General features: G+C 40.2%; 3 protein-coding genes across 4 annotated transcripts; 2 read left to right on the top strand and 1 right to left on the bottom strand.

The window, feature by feature from the left end:
* Positions 1–2,933: 2,933 nt before the first annotated feature.
* Positions 2,934–5,371, top strand: si:ch211-105f12.2 (RIMS-binding protein 2-like). 2 transcript variants are annotated; one of them, XR_006006989.1, is made up of 6 exons: positions 2,934–3,308; positions 3,672–3,828; positions 4,090–4,211; positions 4,355–4,426; positions 4,516–4,632; positions 4,721–5,371. XR_006006989.1 is itself a non-coding variant. In XM_041941078.1 (5 exons), the coding sequence occupies exons 1-5, from the start codon at positions 3,087–3,089 to the stop codon at positions 4,579–4,581; spliced, it is 639 nt and encodes a 212-aa protein (XP_041797012.1). In that variant the 5' UTR covers positions 2,934–3,086; the 3' UTR covers positions 4,582–5,371. The 2 variants fall into 2 exon arrangements, 1 of the variants encoding a protein (XP_041797012.1); XM_041941078.1 differs by having other exon boundaries at positions 4,516–5,371.
* A 3,610-nt stretch (positions 5,372–8,981) lies between these two features.
* Positions 8,982–13,576, bottom strand: ca4b (carbonic anhydrase IV b). Its single transcript, XM_041941236.1, has 8 exons — positions 13,495–13,576; positions 13,130–13,174; positions 12,879–13,043; positions 12,331–12,476; positions 12,144–12,236; positions 10,214–10,280; positions 9,771–9,934; positions 8,982–9,167 (listed from the first exon to the last, which is right to left on the bottom strand). Exons 1-8 carry the CDS (start codon positions 13,553–13,555, stop codon positions 8,982–8,984), a joined length of 927 nt encoding a protein of 308 aa, XP_041797170.1. The 5' UTR covers positions 13,556–13,576.
* Positions 13,577–16,420: 2,844 nt separating this feature from the next.
* On the top strand, positions 16,421–19,865 carry LOC121609465 (dehydrogenase/reductase SDR family member 11-like). The gene is made up of 7 exons (XM_041941109.1): positions 16,421–16,574; positions 17,261–17,470; positions 18,046–18,140; positions 18,435–18,564; positions 18,756–18,848; positions 18,930–18,995; positions 19,142–19,865. Exons 1-7 carry the CDS (start codon positions 16,443–16,445, stop codon positions 19,181–19,183), a joined length of 768 nt encoding a protein of 255 aa, XP_041797043.1. The 5' UTR covers positions 16,421–16,442; the 3' UTR covers positions 19,184–19,865.
* Positions 19,866–24,520: the final 4,655 nt, after the last annotated feature.

Genomic DNA, 24,520 nt, shown 5'->3' with positions numbered 1-24,520 from the left:
CATAAAGCCTTCTGGTCTGGTCTGGAGCGAACAGTTTAATCCAGAATCTGAACAATAAGTCAGTGCACCCCAAACCCAGCGATGTAAGAAATATTCAAATAATTTACTCAAGTAAAAGTAGGAATACTGCAGCATAAAGATACTCCATTCCAAGTCAGGCGTTCAAATAAAAGTACAGAAGTACTGGCAACAAAATGTACTTCAAGTATCAGAAAACATGTCCTTCCTGTGTTATATTATTCGCTAATATTATTGATGTATTAATATGTAAGCTGTGCTTTAATTTTGTAGTCGGTCTTTTGGTACTTTAATCTGTAAAAAGGGATCATATTTAATATACTGATTATATGTTGAGGATGTAAAATCTTAATCTGAAAAGTAAGCACTAACTGTGGCTCTTAAATAGATGGAGTGAAGTAAAAAGTATAAAGTGGCATGAAATGGAAACATTCGCATTAATACAGGTACCTCAGAAGTGTACTTAAGTTCAAAGTGAATATACTTAAATGTGCTAATGATACTGATACGTCAGTTTGCAGTATTTCACTGATGTAGCTGCTGCTGGTGGAGCTTTTTTAACTCCTATATTTACAGTATGGGTAGTTTAATCCAGGATAGTACCTGAGTAAATGTATTTAGTTACTTTCCATCACTTGGCAGGAGCCCAGGTTGAAGAAGTGCACTAGAGGATGAGCAGAGTGGGAAAGCAGAAGACCAGTGTCCATAGTTTACAGTGAAACAGCTGGTCAGACCCACCAAACTGAACCAGCATCCTATCAGACTTTCTTTATTTTGGTAAAGCGAGGTTTGCTCTGCATCCCACATTTTCCTCATAAATTCTCTACATTTTTTTAAAAAACATGACGTTTTCATTTCTGCAGGGCAGCACGCAAGGCGTCGCTGAACTGTAATCTGAGATCCCACCATTTCCTGTCCTCAAGGCCAAACGCTACTGAGTGATGCACAGGGCAAACTCTGCCGGAGAGCACAGCATGCTTATCAAAAGCAGCAGTTTTCAATCACAGCATCTTTAAATTCAGCACCACACACTTACAGTCCCTTGTTCGATTGATTGTAAATTATTTCACCCTTGCTTTATGTGTGGAGTCCTTGGCTGACAAGCAATATGAGCAGCTGGAAGCAGATGAGGAGACAGCTGTCCACAGCTCCCTCTTCTGGCCATAAATGGAAATGAACGTGTCTGTCGGTGAACCATCACGTTCTGCAGCGAGTCGGTTGAAAGTAAAACGATTTTGTTGGTGTTCTTGTGAGAAATAATACAAATATTATTAATGATAATAAAACACAGAGTCCTGCATGAATTAAAATGTTCTCAGGTCAGCAGTTTATAGATACATACAGACCCACAGTGGTGGAAGAAGTATTCACATCCTTTAAAATGAAGGTAGTAATACCACACTGTGAAAATACTTTTGTATTCAAAACATCAGTTAAGCAAAAGTATGTATGTATTATCAATAAAATTTACTAAAACTATCAAAAGTACAATAAGCAGAAAGTGTTTTTCTTTATATTTGATGTTTTTGGATTAGCACTAATGCTGCATTAATGTCATCATACTGCTGTAGAGTGAACACATTTTAACTATTTTATATACTGTTAGGTAGTTTAAGCTACATCAATCAATCAATCACATGCTATGAGACCATTTTATGGTTGTAGTACAGCTGTCCTGTGAGAACCACGCATCTCTAAAAAGTCAACTTTACATGAGAAAACCAGCCTCCAAACCATACAGTAAATGACCAACCATGAGCAAATGAAACAGATGACATTCGAAAAACTAATCAATAACTAATCAAAAACGAATCAATGTAAGTAAATGGAAATGTTCAATGGTTCAGTTTTATCAATATCTCACATTTTTATAAAATTTCCATGTTGCCAAATGTATTTTTCAAAGATGAGACTGTATTTGAAGATGTGTTGGTGTGGTTTCCTGCTCTGGTGCTTATTAGTTAAAAACATATTCAGTCTAAAATGTGAAGGCCGAGGGGTTAAAGTAAATAAAGTGTGAAATGGATGTAATGAAACCACCAGCTCCATTTGTTTGGTGTCTAAACCGAAAACACAGAAAAAAGCCCAAAGCATGCAGTGTTGTCAGACAGCCCAAATTTCCACCTTTCAGTGTTTTTCTCACCTACATCTCTTCATCCTGTCTCTCTCTCTCACACACACACACACACGCATGCACACACACACACACACACACACACACACACACACACACACACACACACACACACAGAATTGTTAAAGCTTCCCTTCCTGCGCAGGAGGAGATTATCACCTGCTGACCTGGCCAGAGGTGAAGGGAGGAAGTGTTGACTTTCAGTGAAGTGTAAACTGGGTCAAAGTAGGAGCAGAAGACGTCAAGACAAAAGATAATACTGCCTCTTCACACGAAAACCCTTGCTTGACGCGTCAAAAATATCAATATTGTGCTAATAAGTCTTGAACTATAGAAGGAAATAGAGTTTTATTCATTTTGTTTGTATTGTATTGACACTGTGTGGGTTCACAGTTTGACCATAGAAAAGATCCTAGATCAGATCCTATGCAAAATAAGTCTAATTTTACTGCATTCTCACAGTTATGCTTCAACTTAACTGTTGTCTAAGAGGATTAATAACACTTATTTTGAGAAAATGGAGGGTTTATAACTCTTGACTCTATCTTTATATTCTTTATATGTTATCTATATGTTCTGTATTTTCTCAGAAAAGTATTTAATATATACTCTTTAATAATATTTGAGATCTCTCAGTTGCCATATCTAGTAAATGAGGAGCAGCCTCACAGAACTAAATGCTGCCCTCTGACTCAGATAACGTTTCAGTGGAACTTGTGTTTTGCAGCTTTTAAAAAACCCCATTACTTTGCATTGCACAATCTTACTGTGCAACAGGTAGTGCTGGACTAATGAATCTCTCCGCTTGCTTCAAAGAGGATTACTGCTCCTTCTGCTTAGCTTAGTTACCTCAAATTAGGATAAGGGTAAGGAGAGGTCTGCTGTCTACAGCGGCCATCTGTCTGTGGACAGTCGAGCGCTCACGCAGCTCTAAATGGAGACAAGGCTGGAGCTGGATGTTTTGATATTCCCAGATGAAGTGAGGATTGCTACTCCGGACGAGCTCCGTGAATGGGAACTAGAGACTGCGAGCCAGGTGTCTGTGCCCACCGTGCGACTCTTTGTGGCCCTTTATCCCTACAACCCTGCTGCGATGTCTCCCAACTATGAGACGGCTGCAGAGGAGCTGCCTTTTGTTCCAGGCCAGATAATCAAGGTGAAAACCACTTTTGCAACTTAATGTAAAAGCTGTGCAGGTAAAATGTACAATATTTTTACGGTGCTCTTGCATGTATAACTCACATGTCTGAGTAAGATTTCTTCACTTTGCCAGTTGAAAAGCTTCTTTGAAGCAAGGTGGTGTTTCCTGTTTGTGCTAGATTTAGGGCAGCTGAGTGTGCACACAGATGAGCTTTTCTTTCTTGATTTCCTGTCACCATTTCCAGCTGATTGATGTGGTCTTGTGCCTGTACACTTCATGTGTTTACCGCTGCAACAAGAAAATATGTACATACAGTTTTTTCACTTCTTCTAAAACTTAAAATAAGCCAATAAAACTGAATGTCTCTGCATTTATTAGGTGATGGGGGACAAAGACTCTGATGGTTTCTATCACGGTGAGTCCGGTGGCCTCTCTGGTTATGTGCCAAGCAACATGGTGGCTGAAGTCCCGGTGGATGATGAGTACTTGAAGCATCTACTCATGCAGCAGGGATTCCTCCCTGTGGACCACACAGGTATCAGCCCTCAGTTTCTGCAGGACACTGTGCTGTAACACACTGCAGCAGGCGGTTTGCATTGAGCCGCTCCCTGGGGGTCATTGTTTGTAACTGTAGGAAGTTTCTAGAGTTAAAAAAAGATACTACACCAAATAAGAAGAAGTAAAAGTAATTCAGAAATCCTGAATGTAAACTGCAAAAATGTGTGCTTGCTCAAAGGTGTGATGCTTTCACTGACACCTTGATTCTATTTTGGCATTAAAGTATTTTGGTCCACAGGTATGTCTTTAACGCCAGATCTGAGCGACGTTGCCAGCATCCCCGATGATGTGGTTGTTCGACGAATGGTGGCCTTATTTGACTATGATCCATGGGAAAGTTCACCCAACATGGACAGTGAAGTAAGCACCATAATGGCACATGAACTACGTTATGTTTTCACCACTATCTACGAACTCAGCTTATCTCTTGTTTCAAACACAACAAAGTGGTTTGTGGTTATGTCTCAAAACATCATAGCTTTTCCTCTTTTTTCCTCTCAAAGGTTGAACTCGGATTTCGTTCAGGAGACATCATATACGTGTTAGGTGACATGGATCAAGACGGATTTTACTATGTGAGTGTCAATGCAATGGCTCCTCACTAGTTTTCATGTCGACTTGCACACTTTTAGTGTTTAGAGTTTAACTCTCATCTCAATTGCAGGGGGATCTGCACGGACGGCGAGGCCTGGTTCCATCAAACTTTCTGCAGCCGCTGCCCTGGAATTAGAAGAAAACGCTACGCTAGGATATTTGCTACAGATGCCAACTCTCAGACACAGTGAGAAATCAGCAGTTTTTATTAAGAAAAAAATTGTTAAATGGACATTTTATGTGTCAAAAAAAGTTTTTTATTTTTTTTATTGTAGGATGGCACTGCACCTGCTTTAGATTGCAAATCAGCAAGAGTCTACGCAGATAAGCATCTAATTAATCCAGCATTGCTCAGGATGCTACAAAGTGAAAAAGTTCTCATCAAACAATTGTCAGATAAATCCTTTATTGAAAAATGTCAGCATAATTTAAGAACCACTTGTTGAAAAATACATGAAAATTACAAATCATACATATTTTTCTGTCCACGTTCACTTCGCTTCTACTTGCTGCACTTTTACAAGAACATGAGCCAATGGTTGAATTTACAAAAAGGAAATGATATGTACTATAAGTAAGTGTATGACGATATCAACAAATTATAATTATTCTCAGTTTCAGCTGATGGCAATGGATACATTACTGTAGCCTTAATAATACACATTTAGTCTGAGTTTTTGCAGACCAGCGTGTATTCATATAGTACGTCCATATTTGCCTTATATCCTGTTTATATATTTTCTAAAACTGGCTCATAGTTTTTTCATATGGAGAAATTAGGAGAAAATGTTTTTTAGTTTTTGAGTTTTGCAGCAATTTTTATGTTAAAAAATCCACAACAGAAACTTTGTATAAATGAAGGGATTAACGTGATCATGTTATCGATCTAAGAACTGTAAAGCAGACACTGAAAATAAATTGAATTTGTACAACACCTGCCTTCTGTCTAACTACAGACCTCAGCTATACTTGCTTTTTCCTGATATATGATTTTACTACATTAATTTAGCTCATATCATACTCTGACATGTTTTCACACTCACCATCATATTATCAATTTATCAGTTTGTCATAAATGAGCACGAGACACATTACATGACACGAGCAATATGACAGGGCCACATGTTTTAAAATTGTCCACACAAGGAGTCCACTGGTTTCTTCTTTTGCATTTCTCTGCAGCCAACAGTATACTCATCCATAAAGTAGGAAACACTACACTGTGTAGTGACGTTTAGTAGTGCTTTCTACTTTATGGGTGACAATACTGTACATCAGTAGTTTCTGGTCGCTCCTCGGCAAACACTGAAGGCATGACGGGTCGAGTAAAAGCAAGTTTTCTCAAGTAAAATGTGACACAACATCATTCTCTAACATCATTTTATAGCTGAGAAACATGAAAACAGTTTGTCATCAGTTACACCTCCAGTATTTGACATAATGCTGCTTAAAATGATGCTGATGTTACACATTAATGACACATAAAGTAGAAAGTCCTGCATGTTTTAGTGCATTGTAATTGGAGAGATGCGACAAATAAAAGCAGCAACCGTGATGTTTTTAAATAAAGTCACTTGCTGTGAGGATCTTACCAGCGTTTGGACTCCGAAGAAGAAAGAAAACCCAGAAGTGAACGTGATCTTTTTATTCCCCCCGTCTGAGCCACGTGGTTAACACAGGAAGAGCTGTCACACACACGCGCGCACGCACACAAACCATACGTGCATAGTAGTGTGTGCATATGTGCACGCAGAGTTGTGGGGAGTAGTATCTAAAATAGGCACTTATGTATGTGAACAAGTCCCTTCAGTTAAATAACATTATTTGTTGTGAAAAATGGAAAATGTTTCTGGCAGTAACTCTTTATCTAATAAGTCAATATATTAATATGTATGCATGCACCTGTAGCTGCTCCAGGTGGTAACTTTAACTATAACTATGACTACTGGATTGCTTTTGGGTGGCGATTCTAACAATACAGTATTTTTTTTCACATACAGTCTGATGCAGCCATCAGATAAATGTAATTCAGTGGCAAAACGTTTCACAATCTAGAAATTGTCAGAGTAACTCTACATCGGAATTTAACTCTTATAGGAAGTGCACTTTCCACATCTGCACAGACACAGACGCACACACGCACACACACACACACGCATGCATACAAATTCCAAGCCCGTGCCTGTGAAGCCTGGCAAAGTGCACCACTGCTGCCACTGCTGGGAGCTCAAACCCTTTTAAGGACATACAGCGAGAGGAAACACCTGCTTTTAAAAGAGAAGTCAGAGGACACTAAAGCAGATGGATATTGATCTCAGTAATAATTTATGTGGATTTGTATCAGTTATCTCGGGTCAAAATGTGCTTCAACAATGCAGCGTTGAGGCTTACACTGAAATATCAACATAATGATGAAAGATCAAAGAAAATCAAATATTATAACTTATTGGCTGAGTGAGCTCATTTTAGAGATGCTGGAGCTAAATGTTTCTGTTAGCAAACAGTGTACAGTGCCCCTCAGCACTGTCCTCAAATGTGTCATATTCTACAACCATGCAAGTCCAAAATCTGTATAGATGACAGGAAGAGATTCATATCTCGTTCATATTTCTGAGAACTCATTCACGCCTGCATGTTTCTCACAAGGTGTGGGTGGGGGATGGTGGTGCAAGACTCTTCCCTATCCCAGCAGCAAATGTGCAACATGCTTGCAACAACAGAAACTTCGCAAATAGAATAGAGACAGGCCTGTGTCCTCTGTTGTCACGACAACACAAACCTCAGAGTCACACCAAGTGAAATAAGAGGAAGTGGGGGATGGGCGGCACACAAAACGCGAGAGAAGATGTCCTTGTGAGAAAAAAGAAGAAAAGACAGGCAGACAGTAATGTAGCAGATGGAAAAAACAGCTTGCACACGCAGGACTCGACAAAACGTTTCATTTGCTGCAATGATTCAGATACTAAAAGTATCAACACATCTACACACACACACTGTTTGTAATACAGAGCCCACATGTTCCTCGTCCAAGAAAACTCTGCAGCAGGCCAGCATGACTGTGCATCCTGCAGATTATCTCAGCACTGTTGCGCTAGAGGATGTGCTTGCATCAGACATCTATTCCTGTGCAACATGGGATTATATCCAAAGTGATCTCCTCCAGTACTTAAGGTGATATAGATAGCGTCAGGTTGCCAAAAACAAGCGTAGCATCTAATGACACAGTAGGTATTATCCTCCCTGGTCACTGCTTAGGACTGATTGAATTATGTTTTACCTGTGATGACTGACCTCAGACAAGGAGTCAGTCTTCTGTTGTGTAATAGTTGTGTGTGTACCTTTGTTTTTATTTAATCAAAAAATATCATTAAGGGTATTTAAGTGAACCATGTTTGAGTAATTACAATCATGGACAGCAGCTGGAAACTGAATCTACCACAAAAAGCCACCATTCCTCTTTCTGAAGGATCAAACCTCTAACTTTCTCTTAACATTGTGGGTTTGTTAGGAAGTCACCAAATGAGTGATGAAACTCCTGCAGGACTCCAGCAGACAGAAATAAAAAGTGTGATGAAAGTTCTGCACTTTTTTTTTAATCCTGCACGTACAGTATGCGACTGCTGCCCAGAGTTTCATGCAAGAAAAATCCAGACTTCAGACTTGTTCAGTGCTGCCACATAGTGGAAGTTAGTGGAGGTGACACTTCCATCTATGGTCTGAAGAGGAGAAAACTTTCAAAATAAAAGTGTGACAGATATGATGCCTCTTTAAAAGTGAATATTGTTAATTCTTTATTTGGATCACTAGTCCAGCCAAGGAAATGTGAAAAAGGACGTAGGACTCGCTTTTGTTGAAACCAGCTTGATTTGTTGACTGAATTTAAATCTTTACTATGCTGACAATGACTGATGGATGAATATAAGTTCAGTACCTGCGTAAATTAAAGTAATCCAGGTGGAAATAAAAGTAACATCACCATCATCTTTGTATCTGGAACTAAAGAGAACACAAAGCAGGAATCAAATGTGTACTTTACTTATTTATTGATTAACTGTGTAATGTTTCACACACAGCAGAGAGGTCACGTGCCATCATTTAGATGATTAATCAGCAAGAGGCTGAACTATGAGAAACAAGTACAGTTCAGAGTTCAAATATTCCAAAGCAAATGCATCCTGATAACACATCCCAACGGAGAGTTTAACAATAATAAGTAATAGTCCCCTTGTTTGTAACTTCTTCTGTCATCCCTCATGGGAATCACAGTAAAAACGATTGATCAGTCAACTTCAGTGCAGTTTGTTTTAGATATTAAAAAGACATAAATTATGAGCTGTTGAGATGCAGAATCTACAACAGAGAAAGTGCTTATGACACACAAGAATGAGTTTGTCTTTGTGCCTTTAAAATCACACAGTGCATAGAGCAGATTTACATAATTTACTTCTAAATATACAGTTCATAATATGTCATTTATTTGACATCGTCAGTGGATGCAGACAGCAGTATTTATCAATAAAGATAAAATTAAACAGCTCATCCTGTGGTGTGCAGGGAGAGTGCATTGGACACCAGCACTGACATGATGAGTAGCCCGGTGCTAACCAGAGCAACATGGCCTCCGGAGTAATACACCTGCCGTCCATTCAAGGGTTGCACTGGTCTGTAGGTATTGACCATCTGCTTTTGATCAGAGAACAGAAGCTGGGAGAATGCAGTCAGCTGTAACAAAGATGAAATCACAACAAAAGAGCTGAAAACAACTCTGCAGGGTGATAAAATGCTGAAATCTATCAATGCAATAAGTGGAAGAGGAGGTAGACTACTCAAAATATTTACTTAAAGCTTCTCTAATCATCTTAGTAATGGATCACATGACTACAGGGAACATGAAAAGTGTTGCTCATAGTGATGAATCTGCAGAGAAGTCAGCTCCACGTAGAGGATTTTAGCATCTTTCAGCACATTGTTTTGGAAAAAGCTGGCAAATAGCTGGTGAGCATAGTGCAACATTTATCAGATACGGAGCTAAAACAGGACTAGATATTGGATTTGGATTCACCAGGTTCACCAAATGAGTGTTTCAGCTGCTCAGTGTCTGCAGGATGTTACCAACTTTGTATGGAATAAATATGGTGATAATTATCCTATCTTCAGTTCTGGGGGGATTTTCATCCTTTCAGATCAGATGAAGGATTACATATTCTTCCATTCTGCCATGCTTCTGGAACAGTTTAGGGATACAGTGAGTTTGTCTCATGTTCAATGTAAATACAGTCACTTTCTTCTTCTGGGTAGATGCTACAGTATTGAGACAGCATTTACCTGCTTCATGCTGAGAGGAATAGTGTCTTCGAACAGGGTCCAGACGACAGCTTCAGCACAGTCAGGTGTAGTGAGGGAACCATCATAGCGAAAGTACTTGGTCATATTCTTCTGAGGAAGAGTGAGCATTTCCAGGGACACGCCCCTCAGTTCTGTGCTGTTGTCTGGGTTTGTAAAATATTAACAAGACCATGAAGTAAGCAAAAAATCCATTGTTTAACAATAAGTAGGTTCAAGGTGACAACTTGATTGCTCTAAACTTTTTTATCGTTGAATTGTAGGAGTACATCTTGTATGACATTGTGTTATCTCCTAACAGTTGCACTTTAGCCGCAAACAATTTAATGCTGCAACAATCAGCAGCATATTTACTGCAGGACTGTGGCTGGAAGATAATGCAGCAAAAATGATCTTGTTTTTCTACATCAGCAGATATGACTTACTGGGCTCTGTGATGTTTTTGAGAGCATTTATAAGGGGATCATATTTCTTATTTGCAGACTTGGACTCCTGGAACGAAAAAACAAAATGTTCAAGTTACGTGGCAAGCTGAAATCAAGTTTTTCTAAAACTTGGGACAACAGACACTAAATGATTTAGTTTAAACACATTCTGGAGGTGAAATCACAGCACTGGAAATATGAAAAATACAGAAGGCTCTGGATGGTAAACCGATTCTATGATGATGACAGAGACAGTTCTCCAAAACTGGAACAATAAAGATTAGTGAAGGATTTATATTGCCATCCTATAACTTTCAGACTTTTTCTTAATAGATAAAAATATATTTGGTTTTAGACACTAACCTTGTTAAAGGTTTATGATTCTCTGTTGCTTCTGACCTACAAAGGGTTTGAGAACGTCTTTTTCTCAATGACCACAACATTAAAACTGCCATATACTTCTGCTTTTTTTTTGACAAAATGGTGATCATTGTTGATGTCATCTCTGGAAAATTTCAATTATAAGTCCATTACCTCCATTCAGCTCTAATTAAATATGATTTACCACCTCTGCAAGAATATTTATAAAATCCTCTATCTTCCTTCACAAGTGTTGAGCCTGAAGCTGGTGAGAGTGCCACAGCTGTGGAAAACATCCTGCATGGTGCTACTGCCAAAGCCTCCACACCCCAAGGACCTCAACACCTACAAGCCAGTTGCACTGACGCCACACCTGATGAAGACCCTGGAGAGGCTCCATCTTCGCCCCTCGGCGATCCCATTTATGGACCCGCTACAGTTCGTAAATCAACCTAGCGCCCATGTGGATGACGCTGTCATCTACCTCCTGCATAGATCCACCTCTCACCTAGAAAGGCTCAGAGCACCGTGAGAATCATGAATGTTCTTTGATTTCTCCAGTGCCTTTAATAACATACAGCTCATGCTTCTGAGGGACAAACTGGAGCACACAGGGGCGAACCACCACCTCAACCCATGGATCATGGACTACCTGAACAACTGACTACAGTATGTGAGGATACAGGACTGTGAGTCTGACATGATTGTTTGCATCAATTGGGCCTGGCAGGGGACAGTCCTGGATCCCTTCCTCTTCACCCTCTAGTCTCCTCCTACACAAGTGAACCTCCAGAGAATGGATATTTAAATGGTGGACTCTTAATGTACCTGGATGTCCACATGAATAATAAACTGTTCTGAACTGACTAGACAAATGCAGTAAATAAGAAAGGCCAGAGCAGGCTGAATCTGCTGAGGAGATTTGGAGTTCAGGGGGAACTCCTGAGGACCAGTCATCTGGCCAGATGGCCTGTGATCTGCTGATGGTCTGTTGGGGTAAAGGCATCTTAACTAATGACAAGAAGAGACGTAACAGAGTGGTGAAGAAGGCCAGCTCTGTTCTGGGATGCCCCCTTGACCCAGTGGAGGTGGTGGGAGAAAGAAAGATGATGGCTAAGCTGGATGGAGAACATGTCCCACCCCATGCAGGACACTCTGACAGCACTGGGCAGCTCCTTCAGTGACAGGCTGCTTCACCCGCGATGTGTGAGGGAGATACTGTAGGTCCTTCCTTCCTGCTGCTGTCAGACTTTACAATCACAAACACTGCTCCCAGCAGACCACACACACCAACACTGAGAAATTCACTCATGTGCAACATCAGTCGATATGAAACTGTGCAAAATCAATATTCCCTATGTGTAATTATGCAAGCTCAACCATTGCCTTGTTTCACTAAACATATTGTTTACTTATGTATCATATGTTGCTTTTTTTAACTGATGCTTTACCTTTACCTTTATTTTCTCAGTAATGAAGTGGTCATTTTGGACCCTTTGGACCCATATTTCCTCAATTTTAATTTTAAGATGATTTAAATCTTTATTGTGAAATAAAGAAATAAAATCACCTGAAAGAAAAATCCAAGAACAGCCACGCCCATGCTGTCTTTTGAAGCCTCGGCCAAAGAGTCGTATTCTTCTTTTATGTGGACAATATGCATCTGTAGATGGCATAAAATAATTCAATATCGGTTTCAATACACAAAGTGGCTTTATCATATGTAGTGCTGATTGTAACATCCCCATATTTCATACCTCCCCTGGAAGTCGTTCTCCATCAATTGTATGTTCCGACCCCGGTCCTCCATCTTTGCCCCAGTGCAGGTGAAGTTGAAGGGCCTTGTATGTTGCAGTCAGATTTGCGTCTTTGATCTTTATACTGGGGGGCAAATCCAGTTGAACTAGAAAAACATTCATTTAAAATTCAGACAAAAAATGAGAAGATAAAACATGATGATTGCAAAGGGCCTTATTGAGTCAGTGGAAAATGTCAAATATTATCAGTGTTTTGCAGCTTCTGCAACTTGAATATCGAGGCTTTGGCATGTTTAATACTTTGAAGGGTAATTTCCTTATTATCCCAGAGGACATGGGGATGCAGAGCTTTGTTTAATTTTCATATCCAGGTTGCTTCTTATAAATCATTACCTCAGTGGTTTATGAGTGGGGAACTGGCATTATGGTTTTTCATATCCTGCTCACACTTGTCGAGCTGATTTATACCACTCAGAAGCACACTGACCTATTTTCTTTTTACCAAATCATCTGTATAAAATTAAAGTGCATTTATCGCAAAGACGTACCACTGTGACCATTGTTTATAAGCCGACCGTGAAAAGTTTCTTGATAGCCAGTGAATTCAAAAGGAGTGAGGCGTTCATCTCGTTTCAGTTTCCTGGTAACGATGTTAACTGGAGACTGAACTCTGCCGCTGCAGTGCTGTGAAATCGCTCCCCATTCCTCTGGACCTGTGGACGAATAAAAGCAACTCCATGCTACATATTGCCTTCTTATGTTGAAACTGTTCATGTCACTGACGTGTCTTGAGGTTTACCTGTGCAGGTGTGATTGCACGTAACTTGGGACTGGTAGCACCAATCTACAAGAACAAGTTGGAAATAAGTCATTCAATATAACATAAAAAAAACAACATGAAAAGGAAAAAATACAAGCAGGAAGCTCAGGAATAATTCATCTGTAGAGCAAATTATGAGAAACAAATATGAGAAATTTCTTCACTGTAGCAAGTGCAAACCCTGTTGCCATTAGTTGAATGATATTTAAAATCTTGAAACGTACTCACAAACAGGAAAAGACACAAGGATAATAAAATGTCTGTCACCGAACACATTTTTCAAATTTGTCTCATTTTACAGAATTTCAATCCAATGGTTTGTTTTTATTCCTCTGAGGACGTACCTGCCCCTGAGACCATCTTCATGGAAGAGACAAACAAAAATAAAACAGGTGCAAGCAGCATTGTGAATGTACCGTATCCGTCCGAGTCTGCCTGAATCGAAGGTTTACGAAGATGATGCCAGAAACAGAGTTCAACTGGCCTGTTATAAGACAGGTCCAATTATCATTACCGCCCACACATGTTTTATGGCTCCCTGTTCCTGTGACTTCTGATCCAGATCCAACACTGATATCTGAAGACTGATATTCACAAGACAGTGAATGGATCCTTATTCACAGCGTTTGGCCTCAAAGCTTGAATGATTTCTATGACAGAAAAATCCCCACCTGATCAGATGCGGTAATTAGATGCAAAATTTATTTTCTCTTTTTATTGACTTCCAGAGGCAGACTTATCAGTAATTGACAGACAATAATAGTACTTTGTACTACTACTGTTCTATTCTATTACTGCTTCTGTTTTCATGAGTAATACTGCTGGGCTACATGTATTTTAGCACTATTTCTTGTACAGTCACAGTCTGTCTCCCTGTTCCTCCTCTTCAGCCACATCAGGCCCTTCAGTGTTATTCTCCACTTATCCACTAGATGCCCTCAGACCTTCTCTCCTTCCATCATCACCTGACTCCCACCTCCCTCATCTGCCCTGCAGTTGCCGGACTTCCAGTCAGATTCATGCCCTTGTGTTGCCTGACTTCATTGTATGCCCTTTTCCCTCTTTATTGCACTTTGGATTCTTGCCTGCCACTTGTTGGAATTGTTTGGTTGTGTTGGACTGCTTCCTGGTTTTGACCCTGGTCTGCCTCACTCACTGTGCAAGTCTACATACCTCAGTTTGTATTATTAGGTTGCTGAACTGGACCAGAGCTCCCTCAGTCATTTGCATGTAGGTCCTTTCTCTGTATTCCTGTTATCATGCTTATGAGTTATGACAGTGCAATCTGGCCTCAATATGGACCCAGCAGACTCTAGATTTCTCTTGAAGGAGCTTTAGGAGGTGTGCTCCACTCTTGAGAAATTGTGCTTATTCATTGAAGGGTCCATGAACATTAAGTGCAGGCTATCTGTATAGGAGCTGATGTAGGAAATAGCTTTGTCCACTGCCCAGGCTTTGGGACTTTCCATTCATGGCTGAGAACTTCAGATCAGGAAAAGCTTGCAGCCATTCCTCACCCAGCAACTCTGATGCTGGGTTTAGCATTGAGTCAGCTAGCCTCCAGTCTGTATCTTTGCTTGGCCAGCTCCTCATCCTCACCACTACACAGCACCATGGAGGTCCCACTGTCCTGCCACTCGCCTCCTGCCCAACCCCCAGAGGGGTTCCGCCTTAATACATATCTGTTTACATTTTAACTTGCAAATTGTTCTGTGTCTCTAGTTCCTGATGTTACTCTCCTCTTTCATGCTGTGCAAATATTAACATTAGCACTTATATAACTATACTGCTCAAAATAGTACTTATACTGTACTTAATATTCCTCAGTGACCTATTTCACAACACTTGCATTAACCTTTACTGAGTCATGTCATGTTATCAACTGCAGTGCTTTTCTAGTTGAGGAAATCACAAGAAAATTTTCTACTGAAAAATTACTTTGGGCTAATTTTCAGATTATGTCAGGACCATATAGTACGTAATATACAGTAGATGTAGTTTCAACATTAAGTTTATTTGGGTTAGAGCTCTTAAAGCAGAACAACCATTCATGCAAAATCACAAGGGTCTTGCCTTGATGAGAGCCAAACATGGACTGGTATTATGTCATAGAGCTAGTGATTTATCACATGTTGTTCACCAAAGGCAGCAGGAAAAACAAGACAACTAATGGATTTAAAAAGGATTTAAAAGATGTCTTTAATGAATACATTATTTGCATTTCTGAGCATCTGTCACAAGGGCTGGATATTGATTTTTTTAAGAAAATAATGCAGGTGAACTATGAATGTACTGTTTGATAAGATAGACAACAATGAGACAAGATAGAGCTTTATTCATCCAGAGGGATTGTTTTGTGTGTCAATATACAGTACATAGTAGGATGCACGTAGGAAACTGTTTAAACACGACTACTATATGTAGGCGACTAATGTTACGTTTGCAAATGATGTAATTCTTTTCAATGGATCTTTGGTACAAACGAAGGGAATAATCTCATGTTATAATAGCATCAATGCTAGCCTCTTTAGGAGCCACCATTGTTGTTGTTTTTTGCTTGCTATTTGTCTGCATATATTTACAATGCAATACAAGGCAGCCAGACTAAGCACAATCGAAAAGAAGACTCTCTCAAATGCCATTCTCTGAATCTCCCAGGTCATCATCACCCACAACACTGACAGCCTCATGAATCATGTTAAAGAGGCAGCTAGGCCAATAATAACTACATGCTGCAAAACCAGAGAATATCAAGCTTAAATTATCAAGGCTTAAATTTAATCAATGCATAAGTGGAAAATGATGAATAATTGCTGTGAGTTTTTTTTTTATTCATTCAGCAGTTTCATTACTGGCTATTTGCCACCACCATACATGATAGAGTTATCCTGAATAAGTCAAAAGGGTCACCGTCATGCACGCTTTCTCAGGAGAATGGTCTCAGACCATCCTCCACAAACATAAGAACTTCTTGACATATGTTTGTTTTGCATAACTGGTTCTGGTGTGTTTAGAGAAGAATATATGATAGCTCAAAGAACGGTTAAATGAATGTTAGTTTAAGCAAACGCCTGTCTAACTGCTGTAACTGTAACAGCGCCTGACATATCCTACAGTTCTCCGTTGATATGAACGCAACCTTGTGACGTAGCGACATTAGGGAAATGAAACACGTTCACTGTGCTGCGTTCAGGGGTACGTAACTGTAGCTCTGCTGCTAGTCCCGCTGTCCGCCTCCTCGTTACTGTGAGGGGTTTTGTATGAAGAGCAGGGTACCGGTGTTCCGCTCGTGATGGACCGCTGGCGGGGCAGAGTGGCTCTGGTGACCGGAGCCTCGGTCGGGATCGGGGCGGCCGTAGCAAAGGAGCTGGTCCGGCATGGCATGAAGGTGGTGGGCTGTGCAAGGGACGTCGAAAAAATACAGGTGCGCTCTGAACGACACTTAATTTCTGCACTTTGCCCTCGATAGAATGAGTAAAAGACAAGCAAGGAGCACAAACTACGTGACACTACCACAGAAATGACAAAGTGAAAGTAGACAAGTGGCAGTCGTAGATAAATTGAATGAACTTTATGTTTTTGATGTCTTTCTCATGTTATTGGCTGATGAATGCTTATTAAAGCTTTTTGTTGGCTGCAAAAAACCTCAAGCTGCTCAGTCACAAAATAAATATTGATGTCTAAAGGTGCGTTCATGTTCCACAAATAAGGTTCAGCTGTGTCAGTCTTATGTAAGGTAGAGAGGCTGGGCGGGGGCAGTTGACCTGTCTTCTAACTCAGCTGGACAATTTCCTGGTAGATAACCTGTTAAAGACCCAGAGTTCACTCAAGTTTCCCTCAAGTGAGAAGTTTGCTGTCTTAAAATGTTTAAAATGAATTCTGAAAAAGCCATAATCATCTCCTCAAAGTAAGAAAATAAAAGCACAACAATGGGTAAAAGGAATCAAACATAAATATCAAATAGTGGATTTCCAAGCTTTTCTTCCATCCTACCAAAAACCTCTGAATATTCAGTGGGTGGATTGTGTTAACAGCTGAGAAAAGATTTATTTAACGTATTTAAAAAATGATTTTAACACTGAGTCCTCTGGCGTCTTCTTTTGATTTCAGAAACTGGCAGCAGAGTGTCAGAGTGCAGGCCACAGTGGGGTTTTGGTGCCTTTCAAGTGTGACCTGAGCAACGAGGAGGAGATTCTGTCCATGTTTGCCGCCATCAAAGCGCAGCACAAAGGTGTGGATGTGTGCATCAACAACGCCGGTTTGGCTCATCCGGAGTCGCTGTTAAGTGGCAAAACCAGCGGCTGGAAGAACATGCTGGATGTAAGAGCTTAGCGTTTTTGGCCTCTAGTTTGTCTGTCTTGTTAAATTAGGGTGTTCTTGTAAAACTTGTAAATCATTAGAGTAATGATGGATGGATTTCCATTTAGCTGCTTTGGTTTCAGGGTCCTGGTATTGTGCATGCTGGTTATAGCTTCCTGCAGGGCCTGTCAGCTTACTGGGACACTGGAATGGAACAGAGCCATCATTAATGGAATTAATAATGTGTTTTTCCCACTAAGTCAAAAAGAGTTAAATGTCACATTCTTTTAGATCACTCATTTATAGTTTGGGCTAAAAAAAAAGTACAAAAAGTGTCAAGTTTGTAATGAGTTATTGTATTTCTGTGTAGATAAATATAAATAGCTGAAAAATATTATGAAAATGATAGTAAATTATCCAAAATATGAATAAACAAAAAAAATATCCCACAAATCTTAGTCGAATATCCAGCAGACTTTGTTTCCTCTGGGGCTCTGTTGTCAATCCCTGTCAGTCTACAGGTCATTTCTGTATTATCAGGTATTAATGCCAGAGTGCGTCTTTACTTTTGGTCTTTCCTGCTTGGTGTCTTGCAGGTGAACGTTCTTGCGTTGTGCATTTGCACACGTGAAGCGTATCAGTCAATGAAAGAGAGAAATGTTGACGACGGGCACATCATAAACATAAACAGGTACAGTCTTATTCGCTGGTGACGTACAATGATGCAGCACAGATCTGTTGATTTTAATATTTCATGGGCTGGCCAGCAGTTTGCAAAACACTTTCACCCAAAAATCTGTTTCTTTGACGCTGAAATTTCCATCATTATCGTCACCATTCAAATTTCTACTGTGGAGGTCCAGCGGCAACCACTCAGTGGAGCTCAAGACTTTATAATCACATTGTGATTACAACATGTAGGAAGCAAAATAATAGATAATCTGTTTATGGTCCTGATTAAATGTATGGTCTCAATCGTTCACAGCATGAGCGGACATCGTGTCGTTCCCTGGGCTTCCACGCATTTCTACAGCGCCACCAAGTACGCTGTGACGGCCCTGACGGAGGGCCTGAGGCAGGAGCTGCGTGAGGCGAACACCCACATCAGAGCCACGGTAAGGCTTCGTCGCCGTCCGCGTGCATTTGCTCGACATATTCATTCAACTCTTCATCGCTTTATTAAACAATTAACATAGTTGATGCCAATCTGAACCTCAAGACCACAAGCACCATTCACACCATTGATAGGTATTAAAAGACAAGTGCACAGAAGTTTCCTCATGTCTGATATTCGTTCTTTCTGCAGAGTATTTCCCCCGGTATAGTGGAGACAGAATTTGCTCATCGGCTCTTCATCGACAACGCTGATCAAGCTGCTGCTGTGTACGCCAAATTTAAGGTAGAAGTGCTATTCCAGCATGGAATAAAAAAAGTGTCATAGCAGCAGTGCGTATAATTTCACTTTTCACTTCTCTGACAGCCTTTGGATGCAATAGATATTGCAAATTCGGTTACATACGTCCTAAGTGCCCCTCCACATGTGCAGGTATGTGATTTCCTCTCTCATTTACATATTATAGTGCTTTTTATGGCGACGTAGCACACTTATTTTCAACCTTTGCTCTTTTATTGGTGGAATTAATAGTTTACTGATAACGAGACAACCTCCTCGTGCTGTATCTTTTCTTTCAGATCGGAGATGTTCACATGCGGCCTGTGGAGCAGATGTCGTAGTGTTGCTCCATGTGACAGCTGATGCGCTGGGTTGTACTTTTTCACTTACAGAATAAAAAGGTGAAAATTGGTCCACTTCAGCTTTATTATTTTAGCCAGGCGGTAAACACATACAGCAGACCACACGGATGCAATGACAACAAACAAGAATGGCACATTTTTCTCTGCTGTTTTCATCAGAATGTCAAAAATACATACTGTATGCATTTTTAATCATAAAATACACAATAACGATATCAAGGATGTCAAAAATGGTGAAAGGAAAAGAAAAAATATTACAGTATCAGGAAAAAATGGTAAAATAGAATAGTGGTAAAAAAATATATCAGGACAATATACAGACACACAATTATATATACATATAGTATATAGAAAAATCCTTGTGACCATGGCAAACACTTCAGCATGTTAGCATCCTGATGTTAGCATTCAGCTCACAGTCCTATTGTGCCAACGACAGCCTCACAGAGGCCTCAGTTTGGCTTCAGTAGTTCGTTTACGGTCAGTTCACAAATACATGAATGAAAACATATATAAGTAAATGAAATGTGAAAATATGACAATATGATCTGCCTCTATTATGGTATGTGAAATAAAGCTGTTAAAAATATTTCAGTTCAGTTAGGCTTCTGTGCACAACAGCAGGTGTCATGCCTGTGTCTCACCTGTTAATCAGATCCATTTCAGCATTCATTGAACACTAAGTCCAGCCGTATATCATCCTATTCAGACAGGTGTGGTCTCATTAGATTATCTGTCCTGTAGATAAGGGACTTCCTTCCAATACTTAAGGCATAAAGTTGGCAGGTACAAGACTTTGCCCATGTGCATGTTTGCTAATGCAGATAGCCTGCTGTAATTCTGGAGGTGTGTGTAGGGCAGGGCTCTCACTTGTCATCTTATCCCTAACAGCAGAAATTCTCCTCTTATTGCTCCTGTTATGTAGTTACCAGGAAGCATAACTTCCTGAACGTCATGAAAACAAGGCCTCACAAACCAACGATGCAATAAATCAATTAAATATTACCTAAATGATAAAAATGTATTGTCTTTTCAGGGTACTTACTTGGCCTTTCTAAGCAACAAGAAGTAATTTCATAGGAGTAAGACCATAATATATAAATAATGGGAGACTGGAGGCAGGTGTTGATATTGTAGTTACTTAATTACGATCTGCAGACTTTGCTGACACTTTGACTCCCCCCAGTGCCAAAACCTCTGACATTACAAGATGACAGAAAATGATAGAATTAAACACTGAAGCTCTTGCAGGCTTTGCCCACTAGAGGTCACAAGCACAGTGTTACACACCTCCTCCACAATATTGACCTCATGGTCAGAACTCAAAAACTGACATGCCTGAGTGGAGCCTCCTCACAAATATTTTTAAAAATGCAATGTTTGTGACAAAAAGGGAGTAATGTATGAATAACATGGGTCATTAGCAGCGGCGTAAAGTCAGTGTTTTTATATCTGATGTGTAAAATCTGATCTAGCGCCTGTGATGGGGAGTGTAGAGACTGTAGAGGTCATTTGTTTAACCCTAACATGCTGTTCCCTTAAAGTCACCAGCTGCTGTTTTAGTGGGTAACAGACCACGAGGAGCTCCTGCTGACAGAGAAACCTGCTGCCAGATTCATCAGAGCTGCTCAGTTTGCAGTTCTGAGGAAAGCCAAGGTTAGCGGGCGACTGCCAACCACCACCCACCGTCTTTCTGATGTTAATGAACACCCATTTACACAGAGCCTATTGAATACATACACAAATGTTGGCAAAGCACTTGGCTCAATGGCTTTGGCCAGCTGGACAACCCCTGGCACCCAAACAGAAAATATGTGTCAGAGAAATGGGGCAAGACTTTGCCGCCATCACCTGCCAGGAGCAAAGCATCATTACTGGGCTTGTATATAAGCAGAAAAAGGCAAGTTGCTGTCTGGTATTGTCAATGTTTGATGATTTCAAATTTTCTGATTACATGAAATTTAATAAAAAAAAAAGATTTGTTGAATTGACCTGTAATGCTGATTTCTTAAATTGCATGAAGTCCTTCACAGTCACAAAGCTGTTGCACAGACTCAATGAGCAGGTGAGTAAATATGTTGCCTCCTGGACTGCAGATTTCCTATTTTATTAACAGGTGAAGGATGTTTCCATTTTGATTTTGTGTGTGATAGGATGAGGCTCTCAGTTTAATGTCAGTACCTGATCCAGTCGGTGTAAAGCAACAGAGTTAACTTTTTCATGCAGCTTTATTGAAAACCATCACAGAAACATTGCATTGTCCTACAGCATAAAAGGGAATTAAGGCGTTATTGGACACAATAAATGCTCAGGACTGCTGAGCATTTATTGTGTCCAATAACGCCTAGATTGGCTAATAATGTTTGACAGGGTTGAATTTTTAGGCATCATCTTAAGATATGAAGACACAGAGCCAGAATTATTACCGCAGTCAGCAAAGGTTTCACTGGTTTAAGGGTGACTTTTATTAAAGCTTTCTTTTCCTTTTTTGTTCTTATTCTGTTAAAACGTAGCTTGTCTTTGATTTAAATACTCAAATGCTTTTCAGTGTCTGTGAAGCACTTTGCAGCCCTGCAGGATCGCAGGATTGTCGGTAATTGCAGAGTGGTGTTGTTTCCTGTTTCAGAAGACCTCTCTCCCTCATCCATCAGTGCGACACCAGTCAATTAAACCACTACAGGTTAGTTTCTATAGATCAATAAACTCTCTCTGAGTTGGTGAATATAATGGATTATTGGATTCTTCACCTAATAGGACGCCACAGGCCGTGATCTCCTCTCATTGTCGCACATGTATGTCCCTTTGTGTGTTTTTCTGCCTGACCAGAGTGCGCCTCCTAATACGATCTCTCATGTATTTCAAAGCCATGTGCAGTAATGGGCCGGGGTCAAAACCCTCACACGACCCCTGCCCAGTGGGCATCCAGCCAATGTTTTGTGGGGTGGCGGGGGTTGGCTCATCATATAGCCGTCCAGCCTGAAACTGCATCACCAGCTCACAGACACACTTAGTGACTCACTTGTGAACCCAGCAGAGTATTTAACAGCAAAAGACACAGATCTTTCCTCCAGGAGTTGGTGGAGATCAATAACGGAGCTAAAAGAGAGAGAATATTGGACCTAGATCCATTAGGAGGCCAAAAACACTCTTAGTTGCCCTCAGCAACTGCTAGCAATTTTGCCAAATTATCTAAAGATGTAACTGCATGTCAATTTTACGTTCATGGTTTGTTTCTGCTGCCCCCAAGTGACTAAAAGTCAATTACAATACATTCGTAAAATTAAACTTTTACTAAATATCAATCACGCATTCAACAAAACATTGCATGGGCATACTCTGTTCAACCATTAGCCTGTGTGTGTGTGTGAGTGTGTGTTGACCTCTGTAAGTGTGTTAATCATTCTTTATCCTCATATAAATCTGATTTGGAGAGACCAAAGTAGCCTTACAAACACAAGCTGCACGCACACACTTTTTTTCAGTGTTTTGTTTCTTATGTAAATGAAAGTTGTTTATGTGGAAGCATGAGTAATACCTGTGTGGAATAACAATATCCTATATATTGGGTGTCCTTTGGGCTTTTAAGCAACAAACAGGGGGTATTCAGAGTATTCAGGTATTGCAGAGCTTCATAATCATTTGGTTTCATAATCCCAACCTAGACTTTTAATCAGCATGTAGATGTTGGGTTTTTGAACTTAAACATAAAAAGCCCAAACATGAACCCAAATGAAATGGAAAATTCCAGCCACTTTTTCTTCCCCCGCTGTGAGAAATGGTTTTTATCACAGATCCAACTGTGTTCATCATTCTGCCATGTCAGCTTATGACTGACTGTGAAAGCTCTGAATGCTTGGGTGGCTTCCAAAAAATCTGGAAACTTGAGCTGTATCGTGAAAGTCGGCATTGTTGCCTCATTCCCACTCTTTATACGCGAGATAATTAGACGCTGCACAGTAAAATACTTCCTAAATATGCCAGTGTCAGATGTGATGGCGATCTAATGTGGACATCTCACCCTTTCAAACTCATCCAGATAAATTCCTCTTGTGCAAGCATGTGAGAATCAGCTGACCTGGAGGATGTCAGCCTGCGACAGCCCTCATGGGTTGAGAGGTGAAAGTAAAGTGCGAAGTGAGCACCTAATCTGTATAGAGAATGTGACCCTGCTTTAAACCACACAGGGGGGGTAACTAAGGTCCAAAGTCCCAGTGAACAAAGGAACACAGTCCATAAACTCCCTGAATTTTCTTGGCATGGTTTCCGTGCAGTATGGAAAGAAAGGTTCATGAAAAATTAAAAGCAGGGTAAGCAGGTTAGTGCTAAGCCTCTGCGTTTTAGATTTCCAATTTACTCCTTTTGATTAAATATTTCCACCTGAGCTAACAAGAGAATGTGCACACAGATGGGTTTTTAAAAGGTCATTTCTATCCATCTCGCTATCTATATAGCTCTCTCTGCTCACAATATTGTCATATTTGACCTAAATAGCCTTATTATCATTTCAGATATTTACAGCATTAAAAGGTGTTGTTTGACCTTGTGCAGAGAATTCACTCATGTCTTAATGGTAAATGTAAAGCTACAGCTAGCGGCGCTTAGCTTAGCTTAGCTCAGAGACTTTAAACAGGGGGAAACAGTTAGCCTGGCTCTGTGCAAAGGAGACAAAATCCACCTATCACCATCTCTAAAGCTGACTAATTAACACTTCAGATGTAGTTTGTTTGATTTGTGCAAAAACCAAAGTGTAATCATACGACATGTTGTCGTTTTAAGCAAGCGGCCGCAGGTGGTAGCTTCATACTTAGCATACAGGTATGAAAGTAGCATCAATATCCTCATCTAACAAAACAACAAAACGTATTTCCCGAAATGCCAAACTAAAAATGAAGAATGTTGCTTTAGTTTATTTCATCACTGAATAGAAATTGAGGCACTCAGATATGTTCATAATCATTCAGAAATTTTATTATAGACGTGCAGAATACAGTGTTTTAAAACATGATTCTCACATTACGATCAGATTTGACTTGTGTCCATTTCTGTGATTTAAATGCTGAACCAGAAGAGATTATACTTTGAATATTTTTCATGTATTCCACTCATGAACAAGTGAGCCTGGCCAGCTAATGTGCCTTGTCTTTGAGCCTATCCTGCTAAGCTTGCACCATGTGGCTCACTGCTGTCTAGTTGCTGCTTTCCTCCTCTTCTTCCTGCTGAATTGTGCTTTTGCCTTCTCGATAGATAACTGAATTGGACTCATGACGGGAGCCGCTGAAGTGGTGGTGGAGGTCCTCTCAGATCTCTGTAGATCGG

The sequence above is a fragment of the Chelmon rostratus genome, chromosome 7, assembly GCF_017976325.1.
Source record: "Chelmon rostratus isolate fCheRos1 chromosome 7, fCheRos1.pri, whole genome shotgun sequence".
In the NCBI taxonomy this organism is placed as follows: Eukaryota; Metazoa; Chordata; class Actinopteri; order Chaetodontiformes; family Chaetodontidae; genus Chelmon; species Chelmon rostratus.
This window is presented reverse-complemented; position numbering and strand designations above follow the sequence as displayed.